A 25,464-nucleotide genomic window follows, 5' to 3' on the forward strand; every position below is an offset into this window, starting at 1 on the left:
TCACTCTAGGGCTGCAAATGGCCCCCAGGCCACACGATGGACACACCAGGTTCATGGTGACAGAAATCTACTTTGTGAACCTTCTAGTCGTGAACAGCTTCAGGGTCTCTGACAAAAACTACATTTCTGCGAACTTCTCCTTTAATGCTGTGGTAACAGCATTGATTTAGGAATAAAACCCACCAGGCTGCTCCTCAAGCCCAGGTCATTTCTCCTGTCAGTGGAGAATAGATGTTGGCCCGCGCTGACGAGTATTTACCACCGCCATGACCGTCAGTTTTTATTTCTCCACAGATTTTTATCTCTTCAATTCCACAACGGCGGCCCAAGTGATGACACCGGCTGATGTGTAATGGAAGTGGAAAAGACCATAATAAGTCAACATGTGAGGCCATGCTGCTGGCAGCAAATACGACTCAGTGGCTATATTGAGCTTAGCCAAGGCCCATTGACCTCCATGCTCTTCCTGCTGGCCCAATCCAGCTCTAGAGTCGCCAAAGGTGAGCTGTCGCTCTCTCGCCCGGATGGCATGGAGACGAGGAGCAGAAGGGTGAGGGGTTAGTGAGTGGATCCAGAGAAATAAGAGAGTCGTTTAAGGACGTGAGGAAAGGCAGAGTACCTTTGTAGCTCAAAGCGAGTTCGAGAACCGTAGACCTGCGTCCGGCAGGGCCGTCCTCTAATCACAGAGGCGTCACCTCCGTGTCCGCCCTATACTCACATCAGCGGCCTTAAGCCATGCAGTTTAGTGTTCGGCGTGTACTGACCGAAGCGTTTGCCTGGCGAGGTTTGACAGGAGAGCCAAGTGAGCTATACACTAATTGAAATGTCAGCCTGTGGAGGGTAATTTCTTCCTCGCCGACAAAGTAAAACAGGCACAATAATTACTCTGTCAAATCTATCAAAATAACTTCTTTTACAAGGAGAGCGGATTGTCCTCGAGCGCTTCCTTATGCTAGGCTTAGCACTTTGTCTCCAATTTGATTCGCTTTTGGAATATTCCAGATGAAGGGGGAGCAGGAAGGGGCCATGCATGTTTTATGACTCACTAATCCTTGTGGAGAATGTGCTGCAGAAGGAGGTCTTTGGGAAGTTTCAATTAGCTAAACAAAATCCTTTTCCTTTTGCTGATAACGCACAAGAATGCGTCGTCATCTAAAATATCATCTGTTTAGGTTAATGTTTCTCTCTTTAAGCGCTGGAAGTGCTGCAGCCTCAGTGGACTGTAATGATCAGCAGAGATCAGCTGGATGAGCGGGACGTCGGCTCCTACCTTCTGTGGAAGTCGTTCCTGTTCTAGAACAGCAATAGAATCCAATCAAATGGGAACGATCGAGGGAATTCCAGAAAGTGGGTCTAGTCACCCGGGCCAACTCGGAAAATCAGTCCAGGGCAGGAAAGTGTGGATTGGAGACCAGCTCCAGCACTGAGCTCAGTGGGGCTCAGGCATCTCGTGACAGCTGATTTTATTTTAGAAGCCTCTTCGTGAAAAAAAGGGACGGACTTCGGAGACAGGGTTAGTGGAGGTGGCACGGCTTTTTTTAGAGTCAAGTACAGAGGTACCTCACATTCCCAGAACCCTATGTCACCGTAGTCTTATGGACGCAGACGTCCCACGCCATGAGCTAGAAAACCACACACACACACACACACACACACACACACACACACACACACACACACACACACACACACACACACACACACACACACACACACACACACACACACACACACACAGGAGGACATTTAGCATTTGAACTGACTTCTTCCCAGCGAGCTAAACAACCTGACGTTTCATGACTGATTGAGTTCCTCTAAATACAACATTACTAAATCCCAGAGCTGTGACCAAGTCACTGCTCTGCAAGTCCCAAGTCTTTCCAGTCAAGCCTCGAGTCAAGTCCAAGTCAATGACAACCAAGTCCAAGTCCTTAACTTTGAATTTTCAAGTCAAATTCAAGTCATCTGTCCAACTTCTATTTAATGACAACGATAAAAAATAAATTCCAGAAATAAAGCTTCTTAAGGGGCATTATGGAAGATTGACAGCCAAAACATGTATAGAAATAATAAATGTCTTCTTCATACATTCTCCTGCAATGCCCTGGTCCTGTAGAATGAGCCCTGGCATTTTTACTGTGATTGCCTGTTTTTCTGTAAAATCACAGAAAAAGAGAGATGCTCGGGTCGAGCAGGCTGCTTCATGCGCGTTCACGCTCAGGCATCGCCCGTAGCATTTGCTATCCGTAGCTTTAGCAGCAGAGAGAGAGGCAGTGCCACTTTGTCGCTGTTCCTAACGCCTAGTGACAAAGCTAGCTACATTTATGAGGACCCTTAGCTACTTTCTGTAGAACTTTCTTCTAGATATTTCCTGCAAATTAGCAACAAAATAGCCATTTTCACTCCAAACCGTTCTTTGGTTTGACGTTGTTTCAGCTGTCATCAAGGATATAAATGTTAGATACTGTGAATGTTACTAGAGTGTAGCTCACCTTGTAAGATGTCTGACTCTCATGCAGAAGACCTGGGTTCGATTCTGGATGTGAACATGGTTCATTTAGAGTTTCTTTTTTACATTAATGGTATATTATTTTACAGTAAGATGCCCAAATTTTTATTTGAGACTCGTCGAACGGCATTGAATTCACAGATAAAAAAGATGTGGGTTCAACTTTCATTTTGGAACAATTTTTCAAGCAAGGGAAGGGAATGATCTGAGCATGCAGGAGGACTGACCCATCATAAACCTTTGTCGGCTGTGCTGAAGAGAAAGGTACAGAACCAAATTATTTAATTAATTAGCTGCACGTTCTCCTGTCCTCTGTCCTCCGGGCCACGCACACACACACACACACACACACACACACACACACACACACACACACGGGACTGTCTCAGCTGTTATTTTCGTTAAGGAGTGTGCACGTACAGCATGCGCGCCTCGTGCACGAGCCTACTATTGAAGCTGCCGTTACGCTTTTGGCCTGAGGGGGCAATCGTGAGCATACAAATTCAAAACTCCGTAAAGTCCCTTTAAATGAATGAAGCACACCTTTAAAGGATGGTTGAAGATCTTTGAGAGAAATTTTTTTAATGAACTCAAGAGCCTTTACAGAGTGACCAGTATTAAAGAGGACATGTTATACCTGTTAAAAACAAGTTATGTCAGTTTTATGGTCTACGCCAGCAGTCTGAAACCTGCAGCTCTGTGGACCATCCACATGGCTCTTATCAACTCATTCATGTTTTGATTAATTTTTTAAAAATGCAGGTCTAAGCAGCTTTTCAGTATTTCATGGAAAATTTCTTTCCACCACAGAACAGCACTAAAATGAATCATGTTTTTAGCATATTTAGGTTATTTTATATTATCTTCAGCAAATCTCAACAGCTCAATAAAAAAAAGACTATGTTTCTTCATTTTAAAACCTAATGATAAAACCAAAATGATGACTTTTTTTCTCTTTCAAAAACAAAAACACGTCTTTTATAGTAGCTGTTTACGGAAGAGGGCAAGAACAGCTCCCAAATTTATTTATAAAATGAACAAAAAAGTCATTAAGTAATTATCCTGATTTTATTATGAAAATTCTGAGGAAACAAGACGATTTTGTCTTCAAAAGCTCAAATTGTAAACCAAAGGTTTTTATTGAAAATTATAAATGGTCTCATTTCAAAATGTCCTGGAGCAGGGGGGCTCCTGCTCATCTGTAGATCCGCCCCTGGCTCCGAGTTTCAAGCCAAATATAATTCAACAAAAGACCAGATCATGTTCTCAACCTAAAAGTACAAGTAGAACAATGTCTTAAGCCTACTATATTTCTGTTTTCAGTTTAAAAATAAGAATCTGTAGCCTTGCTGGTTATTGTGCTTGGAGGTCAAGGCCCGCTTGGTAACAACACGCCACAATGCCACCGACATCCTGTGCTTACCTCAGGGACGCCGGCTTAGAATCATTTGTTCTTGATTTTCGTGGAATAAAACAGATTAATTCAATTCAATTCAATTTTATTTATATAGCGCCAAATCACGACAAGAGTCGTCTCAAGGCACTTCACATAATAAACATTCCAATTCAGGTCAGTTCGTTAAGCCAATCAGAAATAATGTTTCCTATATAAGGAACCCAGCAAATTGCATCAAGTCACTGACAGCAATCCTCATACTAAGCAAGCATGTAGCGACAGTGGAGAGGAAAACTCCCTTTCAACAGGAAGAAACCTCCAGAGAATCCTGGCTCAGTATAAGCAGCCATCCTCCACGACTCACGGGATCAAGAAGACAGAGCGCACACACACACACACACACACACACACACACACACACACACACACACACACACACACACACACACACACACACACACACAAAGACAAAGCAATGTGTCTATTGTTACATTGTGATTTCTTAGTAAATATTCTACTTGGTGAGAGATAACCTTTATTGTATTTTGTCGGGCTGATCAGACTGGATGAAGGAGACGAACAAGGTGAGACGTTTAACTGTTTTATTATTTCTCCGGTCGTATCTCTGTGAGGAAGAAACGATGACTGAGATGAGAAGCCGGTACCGGCGTCTTCCATATATAGCCTTGCTTGGCTGTGACGTGGAGGGAATCCCCGCGAGGAGCACGCTGGGAGCTCCCCATGAGGAGCATGTCGGGAGTTGTGGTCCGAACGTCAGCCGGGAGATACCTGAGTCCTGACAGGACCCCCCGGTCCAGGGACGGCTCCAGAAGTCCCAGCGCGACCCCGGCGGACCCAGAAGTCGGAGATCAGGGAAGGGTCCAGGATGGACCGAGCCGGCTCCCAGGAGCGTTCCTCGGGGCCATAGTCCTTCCAGTCCACTAGGTACTGCCAGCCCCGACCCCTGCGGCGAGCGTCCAGGATGCGCCGGACGGTGTAGATAGGCTCACCGTCGAGGAAGCGGGCAGGAGGCGGCGCCGGAGCCGGAGGCGGGAGAAGGGAGGACTCCACGAAGGGCTTGAGCCGGGAGGTATGGAAGGTGGGATGGATGCGGAGAGTAGCCGGCAGTCGCAACCGGTACGTGACCGGGTTGATGACCCTTTGGATGGGGTATGGGCCGAGGAACCGAGGAGCGAGTTTCTTGGCCCCGGCACGGACCCGAAGGTCAGCCGTGGACACCCAGACCTTGTCCCCAGGAGCATAGGAGGGACCAGGACGGTGTCGACTGAGATGCTGGCGAGCATAGCTGGTGTTAGCTCTGGTTATGGAGGCTCGTGCTTTGATCCAGGCACTCTTGCAGCGTCTCACCATGGCTTCCGCTGCTGGAACGGCGACCTCGGGTTCTTGGTGGGCAAAGACCGGGGGCTGGAAGCCATAGCAGACCTCGAAAGGGGACAGCCGAGTGGCAGATGAGGTGTGAAGATTGTGGGACAGCTCCGCCCAGAGGAGGTATTTAGGCCACTGTGAGGGTTGAGCCGAGACAAAACAACGAAGGTACCGACCCAGCTGTTGGTTAGCCCGCTCCGTCTGGCCATTGGTCTGCGGGTGGTAGCCTGAGGATAGACTGACCGATGCTCCCATCAGCCGACAGAAAGCTTTCCAGAACCGGGCCGTGAACTGGGGCCCCCGATCCGAGACCACGTCGACTGGGAACCCGTGGAGGCGCACCACGTTCTCCAGGAACAGTTCCGCTGTGCGTTGGGCTGAGGGGAGACCCGGAAGGGCGATGAAATGGACAGACTTGGAAAAGCGGTCCGTAACCGTCATGACAGTGTTGAGGTTATTGACCGACGGGAGACCCGTGACGAAGTCCAGCCCCACGTGGGACCAGGGGCGGCTGGGCACCGGAAGAGGTCGGAGGGCACCAGCCGAGGCCTGGTTGGGGTTCTTGGAGCGTGCACAGACGTCACAGGCGCTGGTGTATTCTTTCACATCCCTCGCCATGCCTGGCCACCAGAGGGCTCGCTGGAGGAATTTAAGAGTTCTGGAGAAACCAGCGTGGCCAGACAGGCGTGATGAGTGGGCCCAGGACAACGCCTCGCTGCGACAGGCCGTGGGGACATAGAGGCGACCCGCGGGGGTCTCAGGAGGCGCGGGGTCGTCCCGGAGGGCGTTCTGGATAGCTTCCTCCAACGGCCACCTCAGTTGGCCCAGGAAACGGTGTTCCGGGAGGATTGGCGCTGGCTCGGACGAGGGCGAGGAGTGGGTGAATTGGCGGGAGAGGGCGTCCGCCTTCTGGTTCTTGGCTCCCGGGCGGTAGGCGAGATGGAAGTCGTAGGGTTCAAAGAAAAGGGCCCAGCGAGCCTGGCGAGGATTAAGCTGCTTGGCAGATTTTATGTGGGTCAGGTTCTGATGGTCAGTCCAGATCGTGAAAGGCTGAGTGGTGCCCAGAAGCCACTGCCTCCATTCCTCCAATGCCCATTTTATGGCCAGTAACTCACGGTCGCCCACACCGTACTTCTGCTGGGTGGTGGAAAACTTCCTGGAGAAGTAGGCGCAGGGATGGAGCCTGTCGTCGGGCCCGCCTTGAGACAGGATGGTGCCGGCGCCGACGTCAGAGGCGTCGACCTCGACCACAAAGGGGACTGCAGGATCTGGATGGCGGAGGATCGGGGCCGAGGTAAAGCGGGTGACCAGGTGGTGGAAGGCCCGAATGGCGTCGGGAGTTAGATGAAACGGCTGGCCAGGGGAGCCTGGTCGAGTGAGAGAGGTGAGAGGGGCTACGAGGGTGCTATAGTTCTTTATAAAACGGCGGTAAAAGTTGCAGAAACCCAGAAAACTCTGCAGTTGTTTCAGGCTGGTTGGCAAGGGCCAGTCCTTCACCGCCTGGATTTTCTGAGGGTCCATGGTTGTCCCTTCGTCCGAGATCCTGTAACCCAGGAAGGATATGGACTGCTGATGGAAGGAGCATTTCTCGGGTTTACAGTACAGGTTGTGGTCCAGGAGCCGGGTCAGGACGGCGCGAACATGATGGATGTGTTCGGCCTCGGATTTGGAGTAGATCAGTATATCGTCCAGATAGGCGAACACCCACCGTCCCAGCATGTCGCGGAGGACATCATTAATGAGACGTTGGAAGACAGCAGGGCTATTGCATAGTCCGAAGGGCATAACCAGGTACTCCCAGTGGCCGGTGGGTGTTATGAAAGCGGTCTTCCACTCATCCCCGGCCTTTATACGGACCAGATTGTAGGCGCTCCGGAGATCCAGTTTCGTAAAGATCCGTGCCTGGGAGATGGCATCCAGAGCGGTAGTGAGGAGCGGCAGAGGATGGCGGTCCTTGACCGTGATCTTGTTCAGACCCCGATAGTCTATGCAGGGGCGAAGATCGCCTTCCTTTTTCCTCACGAAGAAGAAGCCAGCGGCACCCGGAGAGGAGGAGGGTCGAATGAACCCCTGCTGGAGGGCCTGGGCGATATATTCTTCCATCGCTTTGGTCTCGGGAGGCGCGAGAGAGAAAAGGCGCCCGCGGGGAGGACTGGTTCCGGGTAGCAGCTTGATCTCCATATCATATGGCCGGTGAGGTGGCAGGGAGGTGGCGCGCCGCTTGTCGAACACCGCGGCCAGGTCCCGATAGGGCAGCGGCAGGTGGGGCGGTGTGGAGCTGGGGCCCCCGTCCGGAAGACCCGCCGAGGATGGAGGAGGAGCGAGGTGGGTCTGGCACGAGGTCCCCCAGCCCAGCAGGCGGTTCTGGGACCAGGAAATATGAGGGTCGTGGAGACGGAGCCAGGGGAACCCCAGGATTAGGGGAGAAGAGGGAGCAGAAATGATCAGGAAATGGAGGGTCTCCTGGTGGCCTTGGGTGATCATACGGAGTGGCTGGGTTCGGTCTCGGACTGGGTAGGGTTGGAGAGGCCTACCGTCCACCGAGGTCACTGGTATAACCCTCTCCAGGGGTTGTAGGGGAATCCGTAGGCGTTTTGCCAGATCCAGGTCCATGAAATTGTCCGCGGCCCCCGAGTCCACCAATGCGTTTACGTGGAGTGAGGCCTCACCATGGAGGAGGGTGACAGGAATAAGGAGACGGTTAGTAGCGACAGGGGTAGAAGAAGACCCAGACTGAGCGACCCCAATACTCAGTGGGGCCCCCCGTTTCCCGATCGTCGCGGGCAGTCCAGGCGTCGGTGGTCGGGAGAGCCACAGTAGGCACAGAGGCCCTCGCGCCACCGTCGTTGTCTCTCCTCGGGGGGAAGGTGGCCGAGCTGCATGGGCTCCTCCGTCAGCATGGGTACAGGAGCTGGCGTGGGTGAACGAGGGCGAGGCACCGGCATCCTGGGGCGACGCGTGGATAACTTGGGTCGAACCAGAACCCGCTGGTCGATGCGCAGCGCCAGATCAACCACCTCATCCAGGGTCTGAGGCAGCTCCCTTCCCGCCAACTCATCACGGATGTAGGGTGCCAGCCCCTCCAGGAAGGCGGCCCGCAGAGCGGAGTCATTCCACTGCAGCTTGGCGGAGATGGTGCGGAACTCCGACGCATAAGCGCACACCGAGCGTTCCCGCTGGCGGAGTTTGAGAAGGCGTGTCTCTGCTCCCACTTCGCTGCTGGGGGGAACAAAGGTCTTCCGGAGAGCGGACACAAACGCAGCATAGTCGTTGCAGGCAGGGGATTTGGAATTGTAAAGCGCAGCAGCCCACTCCGCGGCGCGTCCGGAGAGCAGGGAGGTGAGATGCGCCACTCGGGAGCGCGCAGATGGGTAGCGTCCAGGTTGGCACTCGAACTGCATGTCCAGCGTGGCGAGCAGACCATCAGGGCTCCCCGTCTCTCCGTTCCACCTCTCCGGCAGGCTGAAGTGGGGCTCCTCCCTAGGAGCAGAGCGGGTTGGATGCTGGAGTGCCGCGATCTGTTGCTGCTGATCGTTTGCTTGTTGTTGGAGAGCCGTGAGAGCCGTGGATAGACGCAGGGTGTGGTCGGACAAGGAGTTCACCTTGGTGTTGAGCTGATCTACCATGGAACGCAGCTGCACGTTCTCGTGGCGGAGACGATCGATCTCCGTCGGATCTACTTGGATCTCAGTCATCCTGTCGGGCTGATCAGACTGGATGAAGGAGACGAACAAGGTGAGACGTTTAACTGTTTTATTATTTCTCCGGTCGTATCTCTGTGAGGAAGAAACGATGACTGAGATGAGAAGCCGGTACCGGCGTCTTCCATATATAGCCTTGCTTGGCTGTGACGTGGAGGGAATCCCCGCGAGGAGCACGCTGGGAGCTCCCCATGAGGAGCATGTCGGGAGTTGTGGTCCGAACGTCAGCCGGGAGATACCTGAGTCCTGACATATTTGTCCTAGTGGATCTATAATTAAACGGGTAAACTAGTAGTAGCACATCCAACATCAAGGAAAGCAAAAAGTTATTATCAAGGGAGAATGTATTAGTGGTTAGCAGCAGTGTGCTAGATTGATGGCCCCCACCATGAGGCCACCACAACTCAGCAGAACATCATTGTAGCTTCTTCTGGGGAGAAAAACACTTAGAGAAAATAAAGTTAACAGCTGAAATTGGACAAAATAGTACAGTTAAAGAGCAGACTGTAGAAGAAAGCAGTAGAGTGTGAAAAGTGGTCAGTGTATCCTCCAGCAGTCTAAGCCTATAGCAGCATAACTACAGAGATAACTCTGGATAACCTAGCCTTTTTAGATGGAGGCGTGTTGGAGGCAGGGCAAGGGAGAGCCGTCTTTACCGACTGCACACTCCACCTCCCTCTACTCCCCCACTTGTCCTGATTTAGGCTAACATCAGATTTTAACCATAAGCCCTATCAAATAAAAATGTTTTAAGCCTATTCTTAAAAGTAGACAAAGTGTCTGCCTCACAGACTAAAGCTGGGAGCTGGTTCCACAGGAGAGGAGCCTGATAACTAAAAGATCTGCCTCCCATCCTAATTTTACATATTCTGGGAACCACCAGTAGACCTGCAGTCTGAGAGCGAAGTGCTCGGTTAGGAACGTATGGAACAATCAGGTCACAGATGTATGAGAGAGCTTGATTATTAAGAGCTTTATATGTGAGAAGAAGGATCTTAAAATCTATTCTGAATTTAACAGGTAGCCAATGTAGGGAAGCTAAGACAGGAGAGATATGATCTCTCTTTTTCATTCTCATCAGAACTCTAGCTGCAGCATTTTGGACAAGCTGAAGACTTTTAACTTGTGGACTTCCTGAGAGTAATGAATTACAGTAATCCAGTCTTGATGTAATAAATGCATGAACTAGTTTTTCAGCATCACTCCTGGAAAGGATGCTTCTAATCTTAGCAATATTCCGAAGGTAGAAAAAGGAAATCCTGCAAACCTGTTTAACCTGGGATTTGAATGACATGTCATGGTCAAAGATAACACCAGGATTCTGTGAGAGAGAGCAAAGAGATCTGATTAACACAAACCAACTCATTAACTAACAAAGTCTTAGAAAAAATGGATCTAATGATCAACAACCCACATTTAATTTTTCTAGTTTTCTGCTCAGTTGAATTTGTTCTAATATTTATGAGATTTCCATGATTTGCTTTATTAAGCCTGATATTTAATCTGTGTGATTTTGGCCGTGGGCAGGACACTGTCTCTATGGGGTAGTGGGTGGGTAACAGTACAGAAGCTGCAGAGGGGTGGGTTAAACTACGACTCTGCTTCCTGGTCTGGACCCTGGGTTGTCATGGAGGACTAATAAAACTGGCCATGTTCCTAGAAAGAAGAGCTGCTCCATCCAAAGAGGGATGGATGCCGTCTCTCCGCATCAGACCAGGTTTTCCCCAAAAAGTTTTCCAATTATCAACGTTGCCCATGTTGTTTTCAGGACACCACCTAGACAACCAGCAGTTGAAGGACAGCTTGCGGCTAAACATGTCGTCACTGGTCCGATCAGGGAGGGGGCCAGAGAAAATTACGGAGCCCGACATTGTTTTGGCAAACTTGCACACCGAAGCAACATTAATTTTAGTGACCTCCGATTGGCGTAACCGGGTGTCGTTACCGCCAGCGTGAATAACAATCTTACTGTATTTACGCTTATCCTTAGCCAGCAGTTTCAGATAAGATTTAATGTCGCCCGCTCTGGCCCCAGGTAAACATTTAACTATGGTTGCTGGAGCCTCTAATGCCACGTTTCTGACTATGGAGCTGCCAGTGATCAGAGTCGGCTTGTCAGTGGGTGCGTCACTGAGCGGGGAAAATCTGTAAGAAACGTGGACGGGTTGGTGGTGGCCCACCGGCTGGGTTCTATGCTTCCTGCGTACCGTCACCCAGCTGCTCGGGTTCCACTGGAGGATCGCAACAGGGTTGTTCTGAGCTAGTTAGCCCCGCGCTAGCTAAGTAGCTACGGCTGTTTACGGGTTTTTCAACAGCGCGGAGCCGGGACTCCAATTCCGACACCCTCGCCTCCAAAGCTACAAAAATGCTACATTTATTACACGTACCATTATCGCTAAAGGAGGCAGAGGAGGAACTAAACATCTGACACAGAGAGCAAGAGATAGGAGACGGAGAAGCAGAGACAGTAGTAGCCATAGCCGTGCTGAGGCTAAGCTAACTGGACGAGCAAACTTTTCAACACCAAATAAACTGCGTGCGAACTCAAATGGTTCCCTAAAAGCTAGGTGGAACGACAGAAAATGTGTGTTTTAGCGTGCTTATGTGCTACAATAACTCAGAGATATCCTAGTACAGAGAAATTAAATCAGTTTTAGCGAGCCCCAAACACCAAACAGCTACTTGTAGTGCAACACTGAAAACAGGAAACAGGAAACGCCTTACCGCAAGGTGCAGCCAATCAGTAATTAGAATGTTACTGTCATTAGGAATTCTTGGACTGATAGCGTTTTCACAGAGGCGTGTCTAGATCTTTTAAAATGGGGTGGCCCAGGTGAGGCACAACTTTGTGCATGGGTGGCACCGATGGTTATGCTTTTTTTTGTTTTACCCCCAAGCCTTTTGTGGACAATGAAATGCCTATTTAAAGGTAAATTAGTGTGGTGGCACCTGGGGTGGTCAATCAGATTCCAAGGGTGGCATGTGCTACCCCAGGCCACTCCCTGGACACGCCCCTGCGCTTTCAACAGTGAAGCGGGTTTTTCCCAACTAAAATTTCTTGGAAATTGTTAAGTTTTAGGAAATGCTGACTTGAATGTCTTTTCAAAAAGCCGTTGTCTTTAATTGAAACTGTGTCTCAAATGCAGACGTCTGAGTTACATTTAGCTAGCTAAAGCGGCTAAACCTTTTGTGTTTTCAAGGTGGTGAATGATTTCAAACATTCTGCTGAGATGATCGCCTTTCTAGACAAATCTTTGCTCCTCTAAAAACTGTCCTCGTCTGCCATCAAGACGCCTTCGAAGCAGTTCTAAAGGCAGATGTTGCAGAGAAAAGCGTCCCGGCTAGCTAGCACAATGGAAAGGTTTTCAGTGAACCAGTAAAGCCTAAAAGGACAGAAAACAGGATAAAGAAATGAATCTACTCCCGTCGACACTCATTGCCCTAAAACCAATGACACAATCCTCTTTTTCTGTCTAGACATGCTTGAAGAGATCACTCCGTGTTCCTTCTTTTATTACAAACTGTAATAATGAGTGTTTACCAGTCTCAGAACACAAGGTGTTCTGCTAAAGCTCGCCCTGCGCGGCGCCCGCGGCAGCACATCGACCAGAGAACAGAGTGGAAATCAGGCTGGCAGAGAAGCTGCACTCTGCTGATAATGCCACTGAAATTGCACATGGATTTCCTGTTCCCAGTGTGGAAAATAAACACGCTCTCAGAGCATACGTGATGGACGAGGCCTGCGAAGCTCTCCGAGCGAAAGCAGACCCTCCCACAGAAAAAGAGGCTTTACACAAAAATAACCAACTTCAGCCTGAATGAGTCTAATTTCTGAAAGTAGCTCATCAACATGGAGATTTTCTGTTCTCACAGTAGCGTTAGCATGTTTTTCAGGAGATGAGCTCGTCAGAGCTGGGGGCTAAAATGACCCGTGTGTTGTTGTGTCTTTGGGAGAGACACTTTTCTTTCCGTTGTTAGTCCTCAGACTTGGCAAAGTGCTCTACAAGAGCAGGTCATTAAGACAAACATTTTTATTTGCATTCTGATTCATGTGCAGATTTATATTAAAATTGTTGCATTGTTGGTGGAAAGTAAAGCTAAGTCTTATAAAATAGGTAATTAAAAGAAAATCCACTAAAATCCACTGATCCGGAGTCGGGTCGCGGGGGCAGTAGCCTAAGGCGAGAGGCCCAGACTTCCCTCTCCCCAGCCACTTGGGCCAGTTCCTCCGGGGGAATCCCAAGGCGTTCCCTGGCCAGGTGAGAGACATAGTCCCTCCAGCGTGTCCTGGGTCTACCTTTAGGTCTCCTCCCGGTTGGAAGTGCCCGGAAAACCTCACCAGGGAGGTGTCCAGGAGGCATCCTGACCAGATGCCCGAGCCACCTCAACTGGCTCCTCTCGATGTGGAGGAACAGCGGTTCTACTCCGAGCCCCTCCCAGATGACCGAGCTTCTCACCCTATCTCTAAGGGAGAGCCCAGCCACTCTTCGGAGAAAACTCATTTCGGCCGCTTGTATCCGCGATCTCTTTCTTTTGGTCACTACCCAAAGCTCATGACCATAGGTGAGGGTAGGAATGTAGATCGACCGGTAAATCGAGAGCTTCACCTTCTGACTCAGCTCTCTCCTCACCACGACATATCGGTACAACGCCCGCATCACTGCAGACGCAGCATCAATCCGCCTATCGATCTCTCGCTCCAGTTTTCCCTCACTCGTGAACAAGACCCCGAGATACTTAAACTCCTCCACTTGGGGCAGGACCTCATCCCTGACCCGGGGTAGGCATTCTACCCTTTTCCGAATTAAAAGAAAATTCAATGTCTTTATGTTGGCACCTAGGTTCACTCGCTCATTTACTAAAGTGTTTGAGTTACAGCAGGGTCAATGGGCAAGAGTTTCACCAGAATATGCATTTTTTTGTCAGACGTTGAATTTTTCACACTGAAAACGTATGCTTTGAATTAATGTATTTGAAATGTTTTTACTCAAAACACACCAGCAAAAAGGTCATCTCCTAAAATTCATCTGCAGATTTTCATCTTTAAAAATTCTACAACAACATTTCAATGGCAGATTTTCATCATCAGATTTTCAATAGCAGAAATGAGGTGACCTCCTGGTCCTCAGAAGGTCTCACGTGATCAAAGAAGTGTGATTTGATTGGCTAAGAGCCAACCGACTCGATTGACTGACACTTGCTTTGGCTTGGGTCACCAGTGGTCACCAATGGTCCTGAAAATGGTTCGCCAGTGTTTTTCTTCTCCAGAGTACAACGTACAAGGTATTCATTCTTAACAGAGACCAATGCAAATGTATTGATTAAATGAGTGTTCCGCCCCTTTAAAGGAAGCAAAGCACCACAATTGACTCATTATTCACCTCACACACACATTTCACTGTAACAAGGAGTTGTTGGTAATTGTAAAAGTAGCTTGAGATACTTTTAGAGCTTATTTTTTAATCATTAGCAGTGTTAGCTCAACGTTAGCCTCTAACCTGCTTCACCTGATATTAGTGTAAAAGGAAAAGATGCCGTGGCTTCTGAGGGGTACAAGCAATAACTTCTGGGTCGCTCCAGTTTACCGGCTTTGATTCTTTAAACAACTGTGGAGCTTTTGGCCAGCTGGTGTCTAATTACAAATGCCGAGTCTGCAGCGTTAGCTCGCTGATTGTAAATAGTGATTACGTTTCTTTTCAGTATTTTATTTAGAAAAGAGAAAGTCTAACAACCCTCCAGCCCGCTGAGAGGGAAATCTGTTCCAGTGTAACCTTCCTTCCAGCACGAGAAATTTGTGATTGTTTCACTGTAGAATTCTTACATATTGCTCCTTTAAAGTACACATTTTTTGTTTAAGACACTGTTGGGTGTGCGAGTCAAGCTGAGATTTGATGCAAATCTTGCAGAAGTGAGTGGTAATGGTCAGGAAATCAGAATGTTTTAAAATAACACACCTGATTTAAATGAGGGCCTGATTTCCTGGTTTCTGCAGAACTCAACCTGGTGAGGAGCGGATTACAATAACATACAAGATGGCAGCCCTCGTGAAACGGAGTTGGTGACCCCTGCTATGGACTGTCATCTGTTCTTTGTGAGCCTTTTGTAGTTTAGAAGCATGTGAAGCAATTTGCTGCTGCAATTTACAATTTCTAACGGTCTACTCTCCACCAAACAGCAGACATCAATACACAGGCTTGGTATGGTAGCCACGGCAACAAAAGCCATTTTCTATCGCTCCCCAGCCCCATATTTGAATTTGTGATGCTGTTGTTGGATTTACAGACATGTTTCACACGTGGCCATGTTGGCCAGTGTAACAAGGGTTTTACACAAAGACGAGCATCAAGAAATCAAACATTAACAGTTATTAAAGTCAATTTTCTACTTCCAAACATCCTTCGTGTGTTTAGGGATAATTTGTTTCCCATAATAGCTGCTAAGAGGATCAAGTCTGAAATTAACAGCCAGAAAATATTTGGTTTTCCTGGGGATGGTATTATAAAGACATCATCATTTGGCAGGCCAATCTGGTAGGAGATGAATCAAAACAAAAACTGACTTTTGGCAAATCTGCCTCCAGCCGGCGGCGTTTGAAGAGTGAGACAACAATTTATTTTAATGTTTTTATATTTGAACATGAAAATATATTAAAAATATCACCAAAGGAAAGAATAAACAAATTTAGAAACACATGATGCTACAGTTTGTGTCACGATGCTGCAGCGATGAAATATGCAAATATGGCCGCCTGCTGTGAAAGAGCCACAGTGTGGAGGTTTAAAGGTGAGCTTTGCATCTTTTAAAAGTGCCGTTACTCCACTGTTGTGCTTTATTTAAACATGGCAGCTTCACAGGGGAGCAGTTCCTGCACCTCTTATATCCTCCGCTCCCTGTCACTCACTTCACTTGGCAGGTGAAGCCGTGCTTTCACCGTCAACTCGTCAGCCGAGACAAAAGCCGTCGCTCAGCCAGGACAACACCGGGGGGATCGTCAACAAGATCTAATTTTACACCGAACGGAGACATTTAGCATCAGGCAGGGCAGCGCGAGAGCTGGGTGGATCTCAGGGTGAGATTTAAAGGATCCAGCGAGCTGTCTGCATGTGTGAGCATCATTTCACACGCTGGCTCTCGTTAATCACCGCCTCGTTCGTGGTTCTACGTGTGACACATTGGACTATTTATGTTGATGAACAAGGGCTCATCAGAAGGGAATATGGGGCAGCAGCTGCACGGTGGTTAGCGATGGGTACTGAATTCGGTACTTTTTAAGGTACCGACCGAATTCCATAGTACCGACTGAGCGCCGATTCACGTCATTTGAAACTGTGCCTCGTTTCGGTACCCGTCCTTCATAACTAGAACTTGCTTAGACAGCTGCGCATGTGCAAGAGTGTTATGTCGTCGGTCGCTGCGAGCCAGTTGTAAACAGAGCAGCATGGTAGAAAGAACGCACGCTAAAGCTTGGGTCCACTTCACTAAATGTGATGGGTAACTGGGTCATGATGAAACCAGCGACAGACAACGATCTAAGTGAGACATCCTCATCTTAATCTGCTCCGATAGGTAAATAAAATGTTTAAGATAACGTTAGCTTGATATGTTAGCTTCCGTTCCGCTAATGGTGCGTTCGCTTTCTCCTCGGAACTCCGAATTTCCGACTAGAAGAACAAGAACGCGCTCTAAAGTTTGGCTTCACTTTACTAAATGCGACGGGTGATTGGGTGAAGATGAAACCAGCGACAACGATCCAAGTGTGAGGCATCATCGTTTTAATCTGCTCCAGCAGCTAAATAAACTGTTTAAGATAACGTTAGCTTGATATGTTAGCTTCCATTGCCACCATTGTTATCAGCTAATGGTGCGTTCGCTTTCTCCTTGGAAATTCTAACTTCCCAGTAGGAAAAATCAAATGAAAAACTTGAAATTGCCACTAAGTATTTCCCAGAACATTCCGTGGAGTCGGTGGTCAGGTGTTTGTACGAAACACGGAGCGGTATGATGTGGAAGAAGGGGTTGAGTGTATTTCCTGGGGAAAAGGGGGTGGTACCTGGAGTGAGAGTTGGGCCTTCTACCTAAAATCAGATTTAGAGTGAGCTGAAAGGTGGATCAACGGATACTGATGCCCTGCAATGAGAAGGTTGCAGGTTCAATTCCCAGCTAAGGCATTTCTGCATGGAAGCATTTTCTCCGCAGACCAGAAATATTCATGCACGTTAAAAATGTTGTTGATTTGTTTTGGAAGAGGCTCTGCTGTGGCTAGATGGTCAGTGAGTTTCTGTGTAATACATTTTTACTTTGGTGAAGAGCTCATTGAGCAGCTTTACTTGGAGGAATAACAAAACTTTTATGCTTCCTCTCCAAGAAACAAACAAATTCCCCTTTTATGTTTTTGGGTTTAGGGCAATAGTGGCTTCAGTTTAATGTAAGTGAATAATAGTAATACAGTAATAAATGGAATGATAATGTAATAAAATGACATTTTGACTTTTCTTCAAACATCTCCATCATTTTTAGAATATTTTGGTTTATTTATTTTCTTGTTAAGTTTGTTAAATGCTTCAGGGAGATGCGTCTAAGTAATGTTGATGTAGAAAGACTCCCAACGTAAAGTGTTATTGTGTATTTCTATGTAGTAACAACAGATTCTGAGTGTTTTGATGTACTTTGATGCTCATGAGCAAAGGCAGTCCAGTGAGAACCTGATTGATTTTAGTTTGTAAAAAGAAAACAAAAGGACTGTTACCTCCCACCATAAGCCTGGTGTGTGTGTGTGTGTGTTCATGTTATCACCAGAAAACAAAGTGGAGGTAACTGCCAGAGCGGTGCTGTCACAGCAATGGAAGCACAGCATCAAGGCTGCACCTAGATGCTCATTTTCAGGGGGGGGGAGGGGGGGGGGGGGGGGGGCTAGGAAGGCGGCCTTATCTGGAAATGAACAATCTTGTTTTCAAAAGCTGCTTTCTGCCACATGTTTATCTCCCAGAACAAATAGGACAAAACGTTGCATTAACTATCCTGCAGCATCGATGTAATCACAGAGCTGCAGAATCCCACCCCATAATAAGATCCAACACATCAAACTCTCATGACAAATACACTTTCTCAACACTGCTGAGTCGGGAAATCAATGCCTAAAATTCCTATTAGAAACCAATTTGGAATCATTTGATACTCAACATTTAATGTATAAACCCCATTATGTACTGGACCATCACCCAGGTAATACACCCGACCCACGTTCCAGATAATACACCCAACCCACGTTCCAGATAATACACCCAACCCACGTTCCAGATAATACACCTGACACTTACTCCAAGTAATACACCTGACCCACGTTCCAGATAATACACCCGGCTCTTACTCCAAGTAATACATCTGACCCTCACCCAGGTGATACACCCGACCCACGTTCCAGATAATACACCCAACCCACGTTCCAGATAATACACCTGACACTTACTCCAAGTAATACATCTGACCCTCACCCAGGTGATACACCCGACCCACGTTCCAGATAATACACCCAACCCACGTTCCAGATAATACACCTGACACTTACTCCAAGTAATACACCTGACCAACGTTCCAGATAATACACCCGGCTCTTACTCCAAGTAATACATCTGACCCTCACCCAGGTGATACACCCGACCCACGTTCCAGATAATGCACCCGACTCTCACTCCAGGTAATACACCTAACCCACGTTCCAGATAATACACCCGACCCTCACTCCAGATAATACACCTGACCCTCACTCCAGATAATACACCCGACTCTTACTCCAAGTAATACACCTGACCCTCACCCAGGTGATACACCCGACCCACGTTCCAGATAATGCACCCGACTCTCACTCCAGGTAATACACCTGACCCACGTTCCAGATAATACACCTGACCCTCACTCCAGATAATACACCCGACCCACATTCCAGATAATACACCCGGCTCTTACTCCAAGTAATACACCTGACCCTCACCCAGGTGATACACCGGACCCACGTTCCAGATAATGCACCCGACCCTCACTTCAGATAATACACCCGACCCACATTCCAGATAATACACCCACCCCTCACTACAGATAATACACCTGACTCTCACTCCAGGTAATACACCTGACCCACATTCCAGATAATACACCCGGCTCTTACTCCAAGTAATACATCTGACCCTCACCCAGGTGATACACCCGACCCACGTTCCAGATAATACACCCAACCCACGTTCCAGATAATACACCTGACACTTACTCCAAGTAATACACCTGACCCACGTTCCAGATAATACACCCGGCTCTTACTCCAAGTAATACATCTGACCCTCACCCAGGTGATACACCCGACCCACGTTCCAGATAATGCACCCGACTCTCACTCCAGGTAATACACCTAACCCACGTTCCAGATAATACACCCGACCCTCACTCCAGATAATACACCTGACCCTCACTCCAGATAATACACCCGACTCTTACTCCAAGTAATACACCTGACCCTCACCCAGGTGATACACCCGACCCACGTTCCAGATAATGCACCCGACTCTCACTCCAGGTAATACACCTGACCCACGTTCCAGATAATACACCTGACCCTCACTCCAGATAATACACCCGACCCACATTCCAGATAATACACCCGGCTCTTACTCCAAGTAATACACCTGACCCTCACCCAGGTGATACACCGGACCCACGTTCCAGATAATGCACCCGACCCTCACTTCAGATAATATACCTGACTCTCACTAATACACCCGACCCACATTCCAGATAATACACCCAACCCTCACTACAGATAATACACCTGACTCTCACTCCAGGTAATACACCTGACCCACATTCCAGATAATACACCCGGCTCTTACTCCAAGTAATACATCTGACCCTCACCCAGGTGATACACCCGACCCACGTTCCAGATAATACACCCAACCCTCACTCCAGATAATACACTGACCCTCACTCCAGATAATACACCTGACCCTCACTCCAGATAATACACCTGACCCTCACTCCAGATAATACACCCGGCTCTTCCTCCAAGTAATACACCTGACCCTCACCCAGGTGATACACCCGACCCACGTTCCAGATAATGCACCCGACTCTCACTCCAGATAATACACCTGACCCACATTCCAGAAAATACACCCGGCTCTTACTCCAAGTAATACACCCGACCCTCACCCAGGTAATACACCTGACTCTCACTCCAGGTAATACACCTGACCCACATTCCAGATAATACACCCGGCTCTTACTCCAAGTAATACACCTGACCCTCACCCAGGTGATACACCCGACCCACGTTCCAGATAATACACCCAACCCTCATTCCAGATAATACACCGACCCTCACTCCAGATAATACACCCGACCCACATTCCAGATAATACACCCGGCTCTTACTCCAAGTAATACACCTGACCCTCACCCAGGTGATACACCCGACCCACGTTCCAGATGATGCACCTGACTCTCACTCCAGATAATACACCTGACCCTCATTCCAGATAATACACCGACCCACACTCCAGGTAATACACTGACCCACACTCCAGGTAATACACTGACCCACACTGTCAGCTGCAGCCACACAACAGGAACTCATGACTATAAACCAGCTGAGTTGCTGAAGGAGGACAACGGTGTCTTCAGGGAAAGCGATGACCTTCAGAGTTGAGATGAAACAAGACAATCAGAGTCTCACAGAGACACTTGGGTAAGGACACATGTGGGTCTGCTAAACATCTAAACCAAAGATCCAACTCTACTCATTAAAATTACATTCAACTTGGCGTTAAAAGAGGTTTTTTATGCAGATTTTTATTGTCAAACAAGCTTTAAACCAGAGTAATATTAGAAATGAAGCAACACATTTCCCGTTTTCCTAATGCTTGCAGACCTCTGAGTGAGGGATACTGTAAACATCATCAGTGGCTCATTTTAAGTAAACAGTGTGAAGGGTTACACTGGACCGCTGCTTAGGGACGGACAGCATCAGAACTCATGCATGAAAACAACAATCGTCTAAGGTGTTTATTATTATTATTTATTTATTGCATGTTAAATTCTGTTTGTTCTTGCATTACAACCAAAAGTACTTTTTTTAAGACATAAAAAGTCACTGAAGTACTTTAGCTTTGGTTCACAAACCAACAATGGTCGGAATCTATTTCATTTGGTTGAAAGTTGCAAGCAAGGCTGAAGACCTTTGACCTCATCTAGAAACCTTATTTCAACATTTAAAAATGAAGTTTAAGAACTTTGTTGTGAAGAGAAAATCTGGACAGTACTCACAGTTTTTGACATGTTGGTGTGAGGCCATGATCCGATCCGGATGGGTCTGAGAGGAGCTGCTCGACGGCACTGGTTTGGACACAGGGCTGGCTGCTACTTCCTGTTACGAGACCGAGAACGCTATCAGAGGATACACCTGTGCTGAGGTGAAAGCACCGAGCATCAAAACAGACACACACACTCACAAACACACACAAACACACACAAACAGAGGTTGCACATGCTAACAATGCTAACACACACCCTAAGTGTGAAAAGTGATACAGTCAAGCGTCTGGTGACACTAAAGCTCTGGAATCCTGTGAGACTTTGTTGCCGTCTGCACATTCTCACACACACACACACACACACACACACACACACACACACACACACACACACACACACACACACACACACACATCAGAGTGGAACAAGAGACGACCTTGAATGCAGTGTTAGCGTTAGGCATCGACTGGAACGTTAGAGTAAACAGCACTTTGGCTGAGTTTTAATAGAGTCCATGCTGTTGATAAGATGCACAACTTTTGTACATGCTATGTCCTTGGAACACACACACACACACACACACACACACACACACACACACACACACACGCACACACACACACATTTAATCCCTGGAGGCGCTTTGTCAAGAGAAGTACAGAACACCCATTCACTTGTAAATCTCTCCTCTAGGGAACGAGCACACCTGTGTCTGCTAAATGCGTTCAGGTGTTTTTTTTCCCTTCATTTGCAAATCAGACGTGTCGCTCCGCAGAGCCTTCAGAGTGACAAGAAACAAACTCCCCACACAGCAGAAGGGAAACTAGAGGCACATGGTGCACGCTGGGTTTTTGTTCCACTGTCCAAGGCGTCAGCTGCAATTTTTTTAAAATACAGCAAAGGACAAAACATGTCCCCTCAAACCCCCTTTTGGCCAGATGTTATGATACAGTGTATCATTCATCCATTCACACACACAGATGGTGATGAGCTACGATGTAGCCACAGCTGCCCAGGGGCGGCATAGGCGCCGCCGGTCCCTCCGACCACCACCAGCAGGCAAGGTGGGTTAAGTGTCTTGCCCAAGGACACAACAGCAAAATTATCTGTCCAGAACCGGGATTGAACCTGCAACCTTCCGATTACTGGACAACCCGCTGAACCTGTTGAGCTACTGCTGCCCAAGGTGAAAGTGCAGATGGAAGAATTTCTATGCATATTTGATGTGGTGTGTCTCACTGGAGCTTCAGAAAGAACAATGGATGACATCAAAGAAGGAAAGAATGCCTGCTGCTTTTCTTTGTTTACGAGTCAGATGGTGTTGTTTACACTTGGGGTGGAGCTGTGGACCATAAACATCTGAAAAGTCATAGGATGTCACACAGAAGGCTAGGCTGAAAAGAGAGAAAAAGCACCCCCTAGTGGACGGTTCCAGAAAGTCTTAAGCCTCGCCCCTTTCATGTAAATGAATGGGGCATTTTTCCGACTTAAAAGCAAAAACAAAATTTAGGGACAAGTCTTCACTAATGACACGTTCGATTCTATTCTGATCCCGTGTTAGAATATTCTTCCCTCTGATGCGGCGTCCCGATCCATGATGTGATCACGTCCTCTGGTGTGGCGTCAGCCAGCTTGGAAACATCCTGTTCTCATTTTTAATGATCGGGTCTTTAAGAGTCGTCCTGTCATTGCCCTTTGAATTTTCTCCTGTCGTCAGATTAGAAGGCAACAAATATTTATAGCCGGATCAAGGAGGCCGTCAAAGTGAGAAAAGAGGCACCAGTGGATCGTCAACCAGAACTTTTCCTCCCAGGATTCAGAGTCCGAGGCTACCCACAACGGTGGAAGTTATTACAAACTTGGCATTTTTCATCCATTTTTAACTACTGTGTCTGTCCCTGCCACAGCTTTCTATACAATTTTATTTGAACACTGAAATGTTTCTTCTAAAACAGAAGCGAGGAGTGTTTTTTAACTTCACCTTCAAAAGCCGACGCATTTTTTTTTAACCAGGCATCCTTCTGGCTTGTGGTTGAGGTGTTCTCTGAGTTTGCTTATCTCACGAGTCTTATAAGAAGGTATAATAAAGTCCTACTAGTTGTCACACACACTGATGTGTGTGCGAAATTTGTTCTCCGCATTCGACCCATTTGGGGCAGCGGTGAGCTGCAGACCCAGCTGCGCTCGGGGACCATTTGGTGGTTTAGCCCCCCCAGTTCAACCCTTAATGCTGAGTGTCAAGCAGGGAGGCATTGGGTCCCATTTTTTCAAAGTCTTTGGTATGACTCGACCAGGAATCGAGCCCTGATCTCCCAGTCTCAGGGCGGAAACTCTACCACTAGGCCACTGAGCCACTAGGCCACTAACATGTTACCGTAATGTGTCTTGGAATCGCGCCATGACATAACGCAATGCACAAATTTAGCGGCATTTGTTCCGCCTCACTTGGTATAAACATTGTGGTAATTTTCTGTCTTACAAACGGCTATTGTGCCACGGCACAACAGAGGGAGGTGGCATGATGACGTGGGGAATTGATGCCGAACTCCGGTCGGCAAATATATTGAAAATGAAAGCAAACACGGCAATACGTTTTGCTTTTTGAACAAAATCTGCTGAACTGGAGCGCCATAGCTCCGTTAGATCTGAAGCTCAGATCATCAGAGACTGCCATTTCCCCTTTCATGCCGCCATCGCCTAATCTTTCATAAAAAGGACATGATTACGCCAAATAACCGCCACGGTCTGACGACTTATAAACGACCTAACACTCCCTGATGCTGCCATGCCGTTGTTTTGAAAAAACGGCTTCAGTGTTTTTCTCCCCAGAAGAAGCTTCAATGATGTTCTGCTGAGCTGTGGTGGCCTCATGGTGGGGGCCATCGGCTTCAACCACTTAAACTTTTTCCCTCTCCTGATAATAACATTGTATTTTCTTTAACATGGAATGTGCTATTACTAGTTTACATGTGTGTGTGTGTGTGTGTGTGTGTGTGTGTGTGTGTGTGTGTGTGCGTGCGTGCGTGCGTGCGTGCGTGCGTGTGTGTGTGTGTGTGTGTCTGCTCTGTCTTCTCGATCCCCAGTGAGTCATGGTGGATGGTTATATTGAGCCAGGGTCCTCTGGAGGTTTCTTCCTGTTAAAAGGGAGTTTTCCTCTCCACTGTCACTGCATGCTTGCTTAGTATGAGGGTTGCTGTCAAGTCCGTGACACTAGTCAGTGACTCGATGCAACCTGCTGGGTTCCTTATATAGGAAACGTTTTACTGATTGGCTTAATGACCTGACCTGTATTGGAATGTTGACTGTGTGAAGGTCCTTGAGACGACTCTTGTCGTGATTTGGCGCTTTATAAATAAACCGAATTGAACTGAAACTTTGACCACAGGACTAAAAACCTGCTGCTTGTTTCTGTGTAAAACATGAAAAAACTACACTCTATTGAACGTGTTTTGATACTTTTACCTCTTAACAAGAATACCTAAGGAGTTTGAAAGAAAAATTACAAAAAGGGCACTTCCGTCATTAAAACAGCCGTTTGACATTTTTCTTCGTCTTGTAGTGTCTTCGTCGTCTTCGTCTTCGTCTTCGTCTTCCTCCGCTTATCCGGGTCCGGGTCGCGGGGGCAGCATCCCAATTAGGGAGCTCCAGGCCGTCCTCTCCCCGGCCTTGTCCACCAGCTCCTCCGGCAGGACCCCAAGGCGTTCCCGGACCAGATTGGAGATGTAACCTCTCCAACGTGTCCTGGGTCGACCCGGGGGCCTTCTGCCGGCAGGACATGCCCGAAACACCTCCCCGGGGAGGCGTCCAGGAGGCATCCTGACCAGATGCCCAAACCACCTCAACTGGCTCCTTTCGATCCGGAGGAGCAGCGGTTCTACTCCGAGTCCCTCCCGAATGTCCGAGCTCCTCACCCTATCTCTAAGGCTGAGCCCGGCCACCCTACGGAGGAAACTCATTTCAGCCGCTTGTATCCGCGATCTCGTTCTTTCGGTCATTACCCAAAGCTCATGACCATAGGTGAGGATTGGGACGTAGATCGACCGGTAAATCGAGAGCCTGGCTTTCTGGCTCAGCTCCCTCTTCCCCACGACAGATCGGCTCAGCGTCCGCATCACTGCAGACGCCGAACCAATCCGCCTGTCGATCTCCCGATCCCTCCTACCCTCACTCGT

The 25,464-nt window shown here is 48.0% G+C and overlaps 1 protein-coding gene and 1 long non-coding RNA gene across 6 annotated transcripts in view; one reads left to right on the forward strand and one right to left on the reverse strand.

Annotated features, from left to right (window-relative positions):
• xirp2a (xin actin binding repeat containing 2a) overlaps positions 1 to 25,464 on the reverse strand; it is a 114,289-nt gene that overhangs the window by 38,555 nt on the left and 50,270 nt on the right. For 2 of the 5 annotated variants that reach the window (XM_015952420.3, XM_054743212.2), the window contains exon 1: positions 1,271 to 2,283. Coding sequence is in view for 2 of the 5 variants with exons in the window: in XM_015952419.3 (XP_015807905.3) it covers positions 21,305 to 21,404; positions 21,548 to 21,631 (184 nt within the window). In the remaining 3 variants the exon portion in view is untranslated. Of the gene's footprint in view, positions 1 to 1,270; positions 2,284 to 21,304; positions 21,429 to 21,547; positions 21,757 to 25,464 lie in introns of those variants that run through there. The other 3 variants (XM_015952419.3, XM_015952418.3, XM_015952422.3) reach the window with 3 other exon arrangements.
• The window catches only part of LOC129163924 (uncharacterized), a 59,039-nt gene continuing 54,885 nt past the window's right edge, over positions 21,311 to 25,464 (forward strand). The window contains exon 1 of the long non-coding RNA XR_008563747.2: positions 21,311 to 21,450. This is a non-coding gene — a long non-coding RNA (uncharacterized lncRNA). The remainder of the gene's footprint in view (positions 21,451 to 25,464) is intronic.

This window comes from Nothobranchius furzeri, chromosome 14 (genome assembly GCF_043380555.1).
Source record: "Nothobranchius furzeri strain GRZ-AD chromosome 14, NfurGRZ-RIMD1, whole genome shotgun sequence".
NCBI classification, from domain to species: Eukaryota; Metazoa; Chordata; class Actinopteri; order Cyprinodontiformes; family Nothobranchiidae; genus Nothobranchius; species Nothobranchius furzeri.